Source organism: Chanodichthys erythropterus, chromosome 15 (genome assembly GCF_024489055.1).
Source record: "Chanodichthys erythropterus isolate Z2021 chromosome 15, ASM2448905v1, whole genome shotgun sequence".
In the NCBI taxonomy this organism is placed as follows: Eukaryota; Metazoa; Chordata; class Actinopteri; order Cypriniformes; family Xenocyprididae; genus Chanodichthys; species Chanodichthys erythropterus.
In genome coordinates, this window is record NC_090235.1 from 988125 (window position 1) to 1004147 (window position 16023).

General features: G+C 35.1%; 1 protein-coding gene across 1 annotated transcript in view; it reads left to right on the top strand.

Moving 5' to 3' along the window:
- Window positions 1–8572, top strand: part of cpne4b (copine IVb) — a 36800-nt gene extending 28228 nt beyond the window's left edge. The window contains exons 10-16 of the mRNA XM_067411005.1: window positions 793–852; window positions 1223–1356; window positions 1814–1868; window positions 3212–3263; window positions 4076–4209; window positions 5357–5593; window positions 8433–8572. Of these exons, the coding sequence (XP_067267106.1) occupies window positions 793–852; window positions 1223–1356; window positions 1814–1868; window positions 3212–3263; window positions 4076–4209; window positions 5357–5593; window positions 8433–8564 (804 nt within the window). The 3' untranslated portion in view covers window positions 8565–8572. The remainder of the gene's footprint in view (window positions 1–792; window positions 853–1222; window positions 1357–1813; window positions 1869–3211; window positions 3264–4075; window positions 4210–5356; window positions 5594–8432) is intronic.
- Window positions 8573–16023: the final 7451 nt, after the last annotated feature.

A 16023-nucleotide genomic window follows, 5' to 3' on the forward strand; every position in this document is an offset into this window, starting at 1 on the left:
TATGGAGAGTTACTACACAAAAATACCATTTTTGAATTAATTGTTTGCTTTTGAAAGATATGTGCATGTTCTGTGCGTGTTTTGTGATTTTGTGTGTAGAGTTTTGAGAAAAAAAACTATGTGTAAGAATTTTAAAAAAAAATTTAATTGCTTAATAGAAAATATGTGTCAGTATGTGTCGTTCAGGTATTCCCTACATTATGTGGACAAAATGTCCCCACAAGGATAGTAATTCAAGCAATTTTGATTCTTGTGGGGACATTTTTTGGCCCCCATTAGGAAAACAGCTTATAAATCGTAATCTAAAATATGTTTTTTTTTTTTTTTTTCAAAAATGTAAAAATTCAGAAAGTTTTCTGTGAGGGTTGTGTTTAGGGGTAGGATTAGGGTTAGTTTGTACAGTATAAAAATAATATTGTCAATGGAAATTCCCCATAAAAAATGGAAACCCAACATGTGTGTGTGTGTGTGTGTGTGTCCCCACAATGTAAATTAATTAATAAATATACTAAATTATGTTTTTGTGAGAAAATAAAGGTGTGCACAGTTTCCTGTGATGGTTAGGTTTAGGGTTAGGGGTAGGGTAGGGGGATAGAAAGTACGGTTTGTATAGTATAAAATGCATTGCGGCCTATGGAAAGTCCCCACAATTCACCAAAACAAACGTGTGTGTGTGTGTGTGTGTGTGTGTGTTAAAAACAGTTATGTATCCTAGCTGTATTTATGTACAACTGGAACGATCCAGGACCAGAACTATCAGTTTAATAATGATTATTTTTATCTCTTTTTCAGATCATAAAGATGCACTCTTTCCTGGATTACATCATGGGAGGTTGTCAGATTCAGTTCACAGTAAGTGGTTTTGGATGGCATTTGGAAGGATTTTCTCCCCGCTTTTTTTATCCTAATGTCATCTTAAGTTTAAAAAAAAAAAAAAAACTACTCATTTACTATATAGGCTGTATCTTGTAAATCATTGACTCCATTGTTGTTCTTGAGTTCAGTTCTGCAAAATTTTAAGTGAATAATTAAATTTTAGTCTGTTCATTACACAAAGCTATCGTATGATTTGAAATAAAGTTATACACAATTTTTCATTATATTTATGCATCTTTTTTAATGCTTGGTCATTGAAATTGGATTGAATTCTTCAAAATGTTCCCTTTGTGTTACACTGAAGAAAGAATGACCGAATTTAAGTTTAAATGTTGCTGTTCTGCAGGTGGCGATTGATTTCACTGCCTCAAATGGTGACCCTCGAAACAGCTGCTCCCTCCACTACATCCACCCTTATCAGCCCAACGAGTACCTCAAAGCGCTGATCGCTGTTGGGGAGATCTGCCAGGATTACGATAGGTGACCCACCAATCAATCCCTCAATCAGTCAGTCAGTCAACCAATAAATCAGTTAATCAATCATGCAACCAGTCAAGCAAACAGTCAATCCTTAAATTTTACCACATTAAATTGAACAGACTCTACTATTACTCTACTCTATCAGGAAATGTTTACACCAGTTATTTTCTCAGTACAGGTCATTAACCAAACGTTCAAACCATTAAACAATCAATTACACATTACATCAATCAATCAGGCATTCAGTCTTATGACTGCCTGTGCCTGTAGGATGCAGAGCTGTCATGTCAAGGATTGTCTTTCTACACTTCAATCACTCTCTCGCCCAAGATGTCACTTAAGCTTGGAGTCAATTATATTTGACCCCTCACAAAGTCACATCCCTGCTTACCTCATTGCTCATCTTTGGGGCTCAATGCACACTCATTAATCCTTCCTCCTTCTGATCTGTTTCCAGCGACAAAATGTTTCCCGCTTTTGGCTTTGGAGCCCAAATCCCACCAGACTTCAAAGTAAGTTCATTGTTTTATATGTAAAATAAATAAATAAATAAAAAAGAGCCTTTTTGATTTATGCTTTAAAGGGATAGTTCACCTAAAAATAAAATTCTGTCATCATTTAGTTCGCCCTCAAGTTGTTCCAAACCTCTTTCTTCTGCTAAACACAAAAGAAGAATATTTAAAAGAATATGGGTAAACAAACAGTTTATGGACCTCACTGACTTCCATAGTATGAAAATAAAAATACTATGGAAGTCAATGGGGTCCATCAACTGTTTGTTACAGACATTCTTCAAAACATCTTCTTTTGTGTTCAGCAGAAGAAAGAAATTCATACAGGTTTGGAGCAACTTGAGGGTGATTAAATGGTTTTCATTTTTGGGTGAACTATCCTTTTAAGTACAAACAACTTTTATATTGAATTGTGTGTATTTTTTTTTTTAACTTTGTTAACTTTAACTTTGCTCACTGTGATTCTAATTTTAATTTGACTGTTAGATGTATTACATAGTAGCAAGCTGAAATGAGTTTAAATTAGATTTACAATTAAGATCAAATTATATTTCATTCAGTAATCCCCTTTCAATCTCACTTATATATATATATATATATATATATATATATATATATATATATTTTTTTTTTTTTATATATATATATATTTATATATATTTATATTTTTTTTTTTTTTTTAATATTTAATTTATTGATTGATTTGACTGACTCTGGTGAGATTTAATAGACTGAAATTGTAACCTGATTTTAAGACTGCAAGGAGTTTCCCATACAATAAAATAAATCGCCGGGGAAACCAGAGTGCTCTGAATCCCTCGCCGTTACCTGACAGGAGATTTCTGAATAATTCATGAACTGCTGATGCCCTTTTACAATAATCACTTCATCATTCCTGCTAATCTATGTCAATCACTCAAAATCAGGTCATCTGATTGGTTGCCATGTTACAATCAGAGGTCATGGCCACAGTGTGGTTGGATGTGACTCTAAGAATGCATTTTATTTGACCGCAGTCTGAGCCACAGGGAAGCTCCATGTTTTATGCATGGCCTTATCCCATTCATTGGCTGCAATGACTGAATATAAATGAACTATGAAAACTTATGAATAAAATAAAGAAATCAAATGTTTTAGTTTTTCCAGTACATTACAGTATATGGACTCTAATATCATAATGTAATAATCTGTTTGAGCAGAGTTCAAAGTTTAAGTCGACCGAGTCTTTCTTCATGCCTTTTGAATGAAGCAATTTGTTTTTAAAAGCAGTAACTCTGCCATCACTGTCACTGATCATTCAGGTTTTGCCACTAAATTAGGTTTTCTTTTTCTACTTTCTTTAGGTTTCTCATGATTTTGCTGTGAATTTTGATGAGGATAACCCAGAATGTGCCGGTGAGTCATTAAAGTGCAAACAGTATATAATTTCATGGCTTTACAAACTTTTCAAAAAAGAAGGTTCAGTGAACTCCAATGCTTTTTTAATGTATGAGTCAAACATCTCCCACACACTGAATGGCAAAGAGAATATGTTAGGTTTATGAAGCATTAACTATTAACTTTTTAACTGACTCTCTTGCATTTAGAGTTTTTCTGTTTGACAGTTTTACTTAGAATCAACTCATCAATTTTGATCAAGTCATGTGAATTTAGTTATTGTGCAAATTATAGACAGTTGGCACAAATGTTCCAAAACACATGCAATTTGCGTAAATCAATAAGAATTCAAATCTGTTGTGAACAAGAAACTAATTGAATCTCAGTCAAGAATTGAACAAAAGCAATTGAGAACAACTGTGGCCTGATTTTAATGAACAAAAGACCTCCACATAACCATATTTATTTCTGAGGTCATGTTTTTTATTTTCACATAGTCAGTAGTTGTGGAATTTAAATAACCACCAATTTAAAAGAAATGGGCAATATGACATCCATTCAGGACATCATCAGTTACAAAACTGATAGTTCCGGTCCTGGGCAGCAGCTTGGCTGTGTTAGGCTAAATTAAGCTAAAATAAAATACAATTTAAATATCTTTTTTTTATTATTGTGCCATTGACAAATGTAATACATTTGTTATAAATTGACAAAAAAATTACTACATTTAGTGTGTTTGTCAAGTTTAAAATAAAATCTTAATTCAAGATGTTTGTCAACAAGTGCGTGTATTTTTGGAGATGACCTGACTGGCTATGTGTGTTTTACAGGTATTCAAGGTGTTGTTGAGGCTTATCAGAACTGCCTCCCAAAAATCCAGTTGTATGGTCCCACTAATATCGCTCCCATCATCCAGAAGGTTGCCGACTCAGCCTCCGAGGAGATGCATACCAAAGAGGCCATGGTTAGTGGAAGAGAGAATTACTTTTAAAGGTCTATTTATTTACAAAAAGTAAAAAAATAAAATGAAATAAAAAATCACTTTAAACATACATTAATTTAAAAAAAAAAATTTAAAAGGGAAGAGAAAAAAAACTTTTCAAACAAAATTACACTTAAATATAAATTTGCAAGCAGCCATCATCAACATTACAAATACACTGATTTACTTTTGTATTTAAACATTTCCACATCATTGACTAAGTAAACTCAATTTTAATACAAGATTTTAATAATCCCTTTCAAATTAACACTGTCTTCGATGTTGCTGGTAAACGCATGACAATGAAGGTAAAGTTCAAATGCAGAGTTTAATGATAATCCAAAAGGCAAATAACAAAAGGTAGTAGCAACACACTTTCAGAAAAAACACCAGACAAACTGAGTGAAGGTGATGAATTTAAATACACATGGTGATAAACTAAATGACAAACAGCTGTGATAATAGATTAGCGTCCATGGAAACTGATGAGTGGTGGGAAACTCAAACAAAGGAGCACATGTGACTAAATAAATACAAACTAAAAGTCTATGAAAATGAAACAAATCAAACATAAGTGTGACAAACACAACATCAGTTGACCCGACACCACTCAAAAGATTTTTCCGTGACAACCATATAGCCAGTTTTGCCTGTCCAAATTAAAAGTTAATTAAAACGCAAGCTTTCGTCCTACTTCTGCTATATTTTAGCCCATAAATGTAATAAACCAGTGTAAAATTTTCCCCAGAGTTTTATACTACTCATCCAAGAGAGAGAGAAAGAACACATCTAATTAGACTGAAGAGCTCAATTTCTGCACAGAACCATCTTGACACCATCTGCTTTACTGCTGTTGCCTTTTTATAAAAACAACCAAAGTTGGTGATTATATATACAGTTTATATATATAATATATAATAAATATAATAATATACACACATCTTCTTGAGAAGCAAACTGCATTAGATGTTAGGGCTTATTTGTTATAGATTTAAATTATAATGTGCTTCTACAGTATGCTGAAAATAAGATAAACATTATTTTATATTTGTGTTAGTTTCCATTTTTAAATGTTCTCTCACATTTTTATTTATCACTTTCCTCATTTATCCTTTTCCACATTCATTAGGAATACTTTATACTGCTAATCCTGACGGATGGAGTAATCACAGACATGGCAGATACACGAGAGGCCATCGTTCACGCCTCCCACCTGCCCATGTCTGTCATCATCGTCGGCATAGGCAGCGCGGATTTCAGCGACATGCAGATGCTGGATGGTGATGATGGAATCCTCCGCTCTCCTAAAGGAGAACCAGTCCTGAGGGACATTGTGCAATTTGTGCCCTTCCGCAACTTCAAACATGTGAGTATAAAACAGCAGTGTCTTAAATGAATACTTCATTCAAATAATTCTGTCATTATTTTCTCACACTTTTGTTGGAATGTTTCTGCAACTCTGTTCATCAACTGAATTCATTTTAAAAGAATCCAATCAGGATGGTTTCATAAACATTGAAAGCAAAACCTAAACGTTTTACTGGATGCCTAATAAATCAAAGCTTAATGAACAGATGTGTTTAATAAAAAGAAATGCTTCATGCCAGGTTTGCTGATTTAAGAAACTGTATGGTACCTCTGGTCAGGGCATAGTCAAGAAACCAAACTACAAGAGGATGCCGTACATCTGAAGGCATCCTGGTTTCTTTTCATCTCTCTCCTCTCTCAGGTCAGTGCGTTGCTCTCACAGCTGAGCTCCAATAACAAGCATCTCGGCGCTGGAACACAGGAAAGGAAACATCAAAGCTCTTAGATTTTACAGGCCTGTGTTTAGTTTAATTAAGGAGTGTGGACTTGTTCATGTAGAACAGTCTTCATTATGAAAGCATTTCTTTAAGTGACGTGAGGCGTATTCTGTCCTGCTTTGACCCAGCAATATCTTTGCCTCTGAAGTTGGGTTCATACAAAGTTCAATTTTTTTAATTCTATTCAATACAGTACATATTTTTTTATTTCTGTAAAACCTGTGTGTGACAAAATGGTCTCAAAACAAAGTCTAGTTAATGTTAATGTAGTAGTTTTTGTGACAGCTGTGAGAACTCAGTTGTTTTATTTATAGAGAGAATTCAGTTGTTTTATTTGATCTTAAAGGGTTAGTTCACCCAAAAATGAAAATTCTGTCATTTATTATTCACCCTCATGTCGTTCTACTCCCGTAAGACCCTAGTTCATCTTCGCAACACAAATTAAGATATTTTTGATAAAATCCCATGGCTCAGTGAGGCCTGCATTTCCAGCAAGATCATTTCCTTTTTCAATGCCCAGAAAGCTACTAAAAACATATTTGAAACAGTTCATGTGAGTACAGTGGTTCAACCTTAATATTATAAAGCGACGAGAATACTTTTTGTGCACCAAAAAAAAAAAAAAAAATAGCGACTTTATTTAACTGTATCTAGTGATGGGTGATATCAAAACACTGCTTCATGAAGCTTCAAAGCTTTACGAATCTTTTGTTTCGAATCAGTGGTTCAGAGCACCAAAATCACATGATTTCAGTAAACGAGGCTTCGTTACGTCATAAGTGTTTCAAAATTTCAATAGTTCACGCGATTTTGGCAGTTTGATAAGCGCTCCGAACCACTGATTCGAAACAAAAGATTCATAAAGCTTCGAAGCTTCAGTGTTTTGATATTGTCCATCACTAGATATTGTTAAATAAAGTAGCTATTTTGCTTTTTTGGCACACAAAAAGTATTATCGTCGCTTTGTAATATTAAGGTTGAACCACTGTACTCACATGAACTGTTTCAAATATGTTTTTAGCACCTTTCTGGCCATTGAAAAAGGAAATGATCTTATTGGCAATACAGGCCTCACTGAGTCATCAGATTATATCAAAAATATCTTAATTTGTGTTCTGAAGCTGAACAAAGGTCTTACGGGTGTGGAACGACATGAGGGTGAGTAATAAATTACATTTTCATTTTTGGGCAAACTAACCCTTTAAAATTGACCGCATTGACAGCAACATGATGTTACAGTGTACTATGCTGGAGAGATGAGGCGTAGTCGGATATCCACAAACAATGGGCATTTAATCACATAAAAGAGAGTTGAACACAATACACACATAAACTAACATTTAGAACGGACAAGGAGTGAAGGAAGTGAGTCCAATATAAAGGGTGTGCTGACAATCAGGAACAGGTGCAGGCAATCCGTGATGATGAGGAGCTGACGAGGGAAGTGAGTGCAGGTGAAGAAACACGAGGATCATGGGAAATGGAGTTCTGGGGACAAGGGATCCGTGACACATGAGACACGGTTCAAAATTAATTTCAATACAGTAACATTAGACTGTAGCTAAGCTCATAATTATATATGGCACATACAGATAATACATTTATTCACAACACTTAACTGCTTTTGTGCTTGAATTGCACCATTTCTCTTATATAGTCCACGCTTTTTTGGGATTAATGTTGATTGGGTTCATTTTTGAGTTATTTGTTTTATTTTAAATTATTATTATTTTATTTTACAAAAATATCATTATTTTAAATTGTATATAGACTTTTATATTTTAGGAAGCGTGGGTGTCTGTGGCATCAAAAAGTTGGGATTTTGCTCCAATATTTCCAATTTTCCCTCCCAAATCCTTTAAGTATGGCCAATGGCAACTTTTTGGCAAAAATCTCTTTGTTCATTTCTTCAGATTCTTTCAGGATTATGTTATATTTTCTCAGTTGTTATGTGACCCGAGATGTAGTTGTGCTTTTTACATCTTGAGGTTTTTCATTTGGTTTATTCGACCTTTCGTTCAAGGCTTCTTGTGTAATAAACTCTAGAGAAGGGTTTTGTTTTGCTTTTTCTCCAGAAACAAGAGTACTGCTGTGAGGAAACTTGCTACCTCAGGTCAACTTCTGCAATATCACACAATTCATAAATATAGCGCAACTCTGGAGGTGTGAAGTTGGCTGTCCGATACGAATGCTTCGGAGAGCGTGTGTATGTGTGTGTGCGCGCATTTATTTTTAGTTCTGTCCTGCTGTGTTTTCACTGGTCTGTCTCCAACTGTTTTGCAGACAAAGAGAAATAGGAGTGACACCTTTCCTGTATCACTTACTCAAGCACAAGAAAGTGTGAGATTTCATCTATATTCCTTTCTCTCATCCTTGCCTCTGTCTTTTTTTTCCACACAGGCCTCTCCTGCAGCGCTGGCTAAAAGTGTGCTGGCTGAGGTTCCCAATCAAGTGGTGGATTACTACAATGGAAAAGGCATCAAGCCCAAATGCATGTCGGACTATGAGTCTTCCAGAGCGTTCAGTCCCTGAGCTACGCAGAGCCATATAAGCAGCGTCAGAGTCTCAGCTTCAAGATATCTTCATTGATCATTTCAGAGCTTGCTGCATCAGTATAGGTATCGAGAAGCAGGTCCATCATTGTTGTTGTTGTTGTTTTTTTTTCACTCAGGTTTTCAAGAGCATTGGGCAAAAATGTCCACAGCTGTTCATATTTTCTTCTTACGCAGCTGTTAGTGATATTAAAGGTGCACTCGTCTTGGACTTAAAGTCACCATTAAAGGGTTAGTTCACCTAAAAATGAAAATTCTGTCGTTAATTACTCACCCTCATGTCGTTCCACACCCGTAAAACCTTCGTAACTATGGAACACAAATTAAGATATTTTTGATGAAATCCGAGAGGTATATGACCTGTCCATAGACAGCAATTTAACCACCACGTTCAAGGTCCAGAAAGGTACTAAAGACATCATTAAAATAGTCAACGTGACTGCAGTGGTTCAACCTTAATTTTTACAAAGCGACGAGAATACGTTTTGTGTACTTTTTGCCTTCTGTGTCATTCTCTTATGCAGTTTATATTCAGCGCTTTCAGGTTCTACGTCAGAACGCTGACTCATTATTGGCCGGCTCCTGCATCACACGCATGCTTTGTGTTGCTCACGTGAACAGCATCAGCCAATACTGAGCCCGCGTTCTGACATAGAACCTGGAAGCGCTGAACGTAAACAGTGCAAGAGAATGTAAGAGAATTTTTTTTATAGAGGTAAAAGTCATGAGAAACAGTCGTGGTCGAATATTACGTCCGAATTAAAGGAACACTCCACTTTTTTTGAAAATAGGCTCATTTTCCAACTCCCCTAGAGTTAAACAGTTGAGTTTTACCGTTTTCGAATCCATTCAGCCGATCTCCGGTTCTGGCGGTACCACTTTTAGCATAGCTTAGCATAGTTCATTGAATCTGATTAGACCGTTAGCATTGCGCTTAAAAATGACCAAAGAGTTTTGATTTTTTTCCTATTTAAAACTTGACTCTTCTGTAGTTAAATCATGTACTAAGACCGGCGGAAAATGAAAAGTTGCGATTTTCTAGGCTGATATGGCTAGGAACTATACTCTCATTCAGGCGTAATAATCAAGGAACTTTGCTGCCGTATCATGGCTGCAGCAGGCGCAATGATATTACGCAGCGTCTCTCACATACGTCTCCATGGTTGCAAGGCATGTTCCCTGTGCAAGCAGGGGCTCACAGGCGCTGCGTAATATCATTGCACTGCTGCAGCCATGGAACGGCAGCAAAGTTCCTTGATTATTACACCTGAATGAGAGTAGTTCCTAGCCATATCAGCCTAGAAAATCACAACTTTTTATTTTCCGTCGGTCTTAGTACACGATTTAACTACAGAAGAGTCAAGTTTTAAATAGGAAAAATATCAAAACTCTTTGGTCATTTTTAAGCGCGATGCTAACGGCCTAATAAGATTCAATGAACTATGCTAAGCTATGCTAAAAGTGGTACCGCCAGAACCGGAGATCGGCTGAATGGATTCGAAAACGGTAAAACTCAACTGTTTAACTCTAGGGGAGTTGGAAAATTAGCCTATTTTCAAAAAAAGTGGAGTGTTCCTTTAAAGAAACGAGAAAGAGGGTAATGTATTCTTTAATTAATTTGTCTCATTATAATGGTTGGGTGATGGCGCTAAATGCGCATGATCATGTTTAGGCTCAAAAAGCTGCTTGGGCGGAGAGTTAAAGATAGCTACTAAAAATAATAAATACAATACATACACTACATACAGCAATGTACACTTTATTTATTATGTGAGTTTTTAATTATTTTTTTGGTAGTTTAATGATTATGAACCACAATTACTAAAAGTTAAATGGGAAACCAAATTTATACTTATTTTTTATTTATATTTACTTTGATAACATCAAATACTCTATGTTCATGAGCACCACAAAGTTATAGTTTTATGTAACAGCAGCAGCTCTGGGCATGTGACCAAAAGTTAAAATCTTATTGGTAGGCCAGTTTCTTTGCAGTGCAATGAAAAATGAATTGGAACACCTAAAAAAATTTACGGAAAATTAAATAAATTTATGTCAGACATATTAACAGCTGTTCATTAAAATTTATCACATCAAATCTTCACACCATGGCCTTTATACTGGCCTGTTATATATTGCTGTGATAGCATTACACAAAAGCAAAGGTTTTTGGTCACTGATGCCAATTTAGAAACAATCTGTTTGCATTCAGCCATGATTCATTTGTTCTATAAGTGAAAGAGTCTGATAACAGGGGAGTTACCAAGGCGACCCACTCTCCTGTGAGATGATTTTAAACATTTTTTAAAATTACTATTAATTATGTATAATCACTGAGTGCACCTTTAACATGACAGTGGGATAGATTCCTTTCACTACAACCAAACCTTTTCCACAAGCACATTTTGATCTACCATAACCTACTCTGTGTAAATAGAAGAAAAGCCGAAAACTGTGGACAGTCATCCTTTAGATTTAGATGGCAGGCTGATTCCAACTTGCATTTTTTCATTAGTGCTGTCTTTTTTTTTTTTTTTTTTTTTGCTAGATATTATTATTTTTGGTGGACCTGCTATACAAGGGCTATATAGTCCAATATAGCATAATATTCTAATGCGTAATAGTTTAGGAGGCAAGTGATTATCAGTTTTTGGCCAGTGCATGACCAATGCTCAGTTAGTAAACACTGTTAGTCCTCTATAATCCGAAGTGCAACCATTTAATTGCTTTATTTAATTTACCTACAAAGAGTTTGGAGTCGGTAGATTTTAAAGTTTTTTGTTTTTTGTTTTTTTTTTAATGTAATTTATTCCTATGATAGCAAAGCTGAATTTTCTGCAGCAATTACTTCAGTTTTCAATGTCACATGATCCCTCAGAAATCCTTCTAATATGCAGATTTGGTGAATAGAAATTTCAAAAGAACAGTATTAAATTGAAATAGAAATCTTTTGTAATATTTTGAATGTCTTTACTGTCACTTTTGATCAATTTAATGCGTCCTTGCTAAATAAAAGTAAAAAAAAAAAAAAAAAATCTCACCGACCCCAAACTTTTGAACTGTAGTGTATTTATTTTTTAACTTATTTTTGATGTGAGGCCTTTACGACTTACAAATGTTACATACAATTAAGTGTATTGTATATAGATCTATAAACGAATGAATATTTATTGGAAAGCATGTGGAATGGACTCAATTCTGTGAATACAGTATTTAGGGATTATTTGTTTTTGTTCTTTTCTACAGATTTCTTGACATTGGTTTTACAGAGTTTCTTAATCTAACATAATAAAGTCCCTTTCAGATGTTTGAAAATAGGTGTGTAATTCTGGTGTTGTATTAGACACATCTCTTTTCCTTTTACGCATTTCTTTCTTTTCTTCTTCCTTCTGTTTGGAGTGTGTGTGTGTGTGTGTGTGTGTGTGTGTGTGTGTGTGTGTGTGTGTGTGTGTATGTTTGCTTACTACAGCAACCAGGATTGTATTTTGCATGTTGCCAATAAAAAATGTTTTTCCCACTTTTTGTGTTTCATGTTTTAATACAAATGTTCACTGGATGCACTTGCTTCACATTAAACACACACAGGTCTCTCACACCCAGTAATATCGATCTAGAGGGTTTTTTAATGCTACAATATTCTAATTTACTAAATGTGAAATGCTTGAATCTACAGGCTCTTTAACAGGCATCGGAAGACCTTGAGAAATGGAGTCCTGGAGGCGTGATCGACTCTTTATGAGTCAGAGGAATCTTTGAAGTCTAAACACACAAACATGCACACACTCCTCTCCACACATGCACATCATGTATAATTAAACACTGAGATCACCAGAACAGGACTAGGGGATATCAGGAGAAAGAGATATCATCTCCTTCATCATGTCCAACAGATCCATTAGTGTTGGAGATTCAGCTGATTATTTCTTGTTAGTGGTTTTGCAGATGCTTTGTTTTTCAAAACAACTCTCAGCATTAAAGGTGCTAAAGAGGATGTTTTGTTTTATACATTTTTGCAATATTACTTGAAACTGTCTTTACTAACTGATAAAACACTATTTATTAGGTGCACTGAAAGTAATAATATTAATATACATCATCTGTGCATGAGGTTGGGCCTTAAAAACAACAGCCAATCGTTTCCGCGATAATCGCGTAAACGATTGGCCCTCTGGCTTGTCAATCACTGCCATGATGTTCCTTGTGAGAGACGAGCGCGGCTGCACGCTCCAGTAACTTTCCACACTCCACAGGCGCCGCATGCAATGTTTTTGTCAGGAGACAGGAGTAACAACTGCAGATTATGAGTTACCTGCGGTGAGTCCGACATAATGAATCCAAAAAACACGACACAGCGAATGCCGGTGGTAAACACGTGCACGAGTTTTGGGAGGCGTTCCTTTGAAATGAGCTGTGAAGGAGGGGGGCTGTTCTTATGTATGCGCTCATTTCAAAAACTCAGTAACAGTCTTTGGATTCTCAGTCGATGAAAAAATCCTCTCTATCACCTTTAACCACAGGGAAAGACGTTGAATGGGCACAAGGTCACACTTTTGCTAGGGGACCCCCATTAAAACTCCATTTCATGAATATTCACTAAGGTGATATCTTTTAGATAATGAGTATGAATATTTACTAAGAATATTCGAATAAGAAAATTAGTTTTGATTCACTTTTTTTTTTTTTTTAATTCACTAATGATTGTGAACTAAGGATTTGAACTTACAAATCTTTGGTTAGAATGTTTAATATAACATAAAACATAACATGTCAAAACAATTAATCGCAACATATATACATACATACACACACATTATACAGTTGCAAGGAAAAGTATGTGAACCACTTGCAGAATCTGTGAAAATGTGCAAAATGTTAACAAAAAAAGAGAGATCATACAAAATGCATGTTATTTTTTATTTAGTACTGTCCTGAGTAAGATATTTTAAATAAAAGATGTTTACATATAATCCATAAGACAAAAAAAAAAAAAAATAGCTGAATTTATTGAAATGACCCAGTTCAAAAGGGTGAACCATTGATTCTTAATACTGTGTGTGGTTACCTGGATGATCTACGACAGTTTTTATGTTATTTTTATTTTATGTTTTGCGATGGTTCTTCATGAGTCTCTTGTTTATTCTGAGCAGTTAAACTGAGCTCTGTTATTCAGAAAAAAATCTCCAGGTCCCAAAAATTCTTTAGTTTTCCACCATTTTTTGCATATTTGAACCCTTTACAACAGTGACTGGATGATTTTGAGATCTGTCTTTTCACATGGAGGACAACTGAGGGACTCAAACACAACTATTAGAAAAGGTTCAAACATTCACTGATGCTTCAGAAGGAAACACGATGCATTAAGAGTCGGGGGATGAAAACTTTTGAACAGGATTTCGCTTGAATATCTTTTTTTCTTTTCATTTAGTACTGCTCTTCAGAAGCAACAGAAGATACTTGCATGTTTCCCGGAAGACAAATTAAATACAATTTACCTTGATCTTCAAATTCCAAATGTTTTCACACCCCCATCTCTTAATGCATCATGTTTTTTTCTGGAGCATCAGTGAATGTTTGAACCTTTTTTAAAAGTTGTGTTTGAGTCCCTCAGTTGTCCTCAGTGTGAAAAGACGGATCTCAAAATCACTGCTGTAAAGGGTTCAAATATGCAAAAAATGCTGGAAAACTGAAGAATCTGCAGGACCTGGAGGAATTTTCTGAAGAACAGATCTCAGTTTAACTGCTCAGAACAAACAAGAGACTCATGAAGAACCATCACAAAACAAAAAAACAGTTGTAGATCATCCAGGTAACCACACACAGTATTAAGAATCAGTGGTTCACACTTATGAATGGGGTTATTTTAATAAATTCAGCTTTTTTTTTTTTTTTTTGTCTTGTGGATTATATGTAAACATATTTTATGTAAAATATCTTACTCAGGACAGTACTAAATAAAAAATAACATACATTTTGTATTATCTCCCTTATTTTGTTAAAATTATTAACATTTTCACAGATTCTGCAAGTGGTTCACATACTTTTTCTTACAACTATATTTACAAACTTTTATGTAAGATGCAATTAATCGCGATTAATAGACTTGACAGCACATAACATAACATAAAACATGGCAACATAACAATAATATTAACAATTGAGTTGTTTCTGTGATTTGACCTCACAAACCAGGATTAAAATTTAAATATAATATAATATAATATAATATAATATAATATAATATAATATAATATAATATAATATAATATAATTTTTTTTTTTTTTTTTTTACTTATTATATCATATTCAGGTGAGATCTGGGGCTTTTTGGCTTTTTATAGTGTTTCTTTTTTTCTTTCTCAGACTAGTGGAAATAAAACATCCAAAGTACACTTTTAAGTGTATCTTTTATAGCACTTTATCTATTTGCATCTGTAGATTTCAATTACAGTATATCTTTAAAGGCTGTTTTCTCAAAATGAGTTTTTCCACTGAGCCATAAATCTTCAACTTACATACACCAAACTTTAGAGCTTTATGCAAATTAGTGCATGTTTAATTAGATAATGCCTCATTTGCATATTTAAACATAACATTTCAGAAACTGCAGAAGTATGCTGATTTTCACCTTGGGTGTGTTGCCTTAAACAATCTAGGTTCATGTTTTAGGTAACAGACTGGTCTTTGTGAATTATGTTTTTAACTATGGTCCTATGAGGCATGACATTTCATTCCTTTCTATGTAATTAAATGACAATGAAGCTCACTTGACTTGTCATCAGGAATCTGAGGCTGTTTACCTCAACATTCATTCAGATTTCTAGGAGTGAAAACAGCCTAAAATGTGATCCAAAACTGATGTGTGGTCAGTTTATCCTGAAGTCTGGAAGGAATCACCTGTTGCTGCTGCAATATGTACATACTTAATGCTCCTCATAGCCCTGAGTGTGAACGTCAGTGGCAGCGGGCTGGACTGTGGACCCAGCCATGAGTGGAGGAGGCTGGTAGCAGGGTGGTTGAGGATACTGCATGGTAGGTTGGAGGAAAACGTAACTGGCAGGTTGGAGGAAGAAGCAGCTGGCATGATGAATGAGGTAGCTGGCAGCATGAATGAAGCAGCAGCTGGCAGGACAGAGAAGCCAGAAAACCCATGGTAGACGAGACGAGAGCATGAGGTCCTCCTCAAATCCTTTACCTTCCTAATCTCATAATCCACCAGATGGTTTGTCTTTTCTGCATCTCAGTTTATAATTTGAAGTTAGCAAGGTTTAAAATAGCTCTCCTAGGATTACTAAACAAATAACATTGGATAAATGGCAGAAAAACAATTTTCTTGCTCCACTGCGAGTAGACAGGATGCATTTAGTCCTGGTTCAACTTTGATCAGACTTTTGCAGGACAAACAAGGAGATTCTCCAAATGCATTCTACACATTAATACAT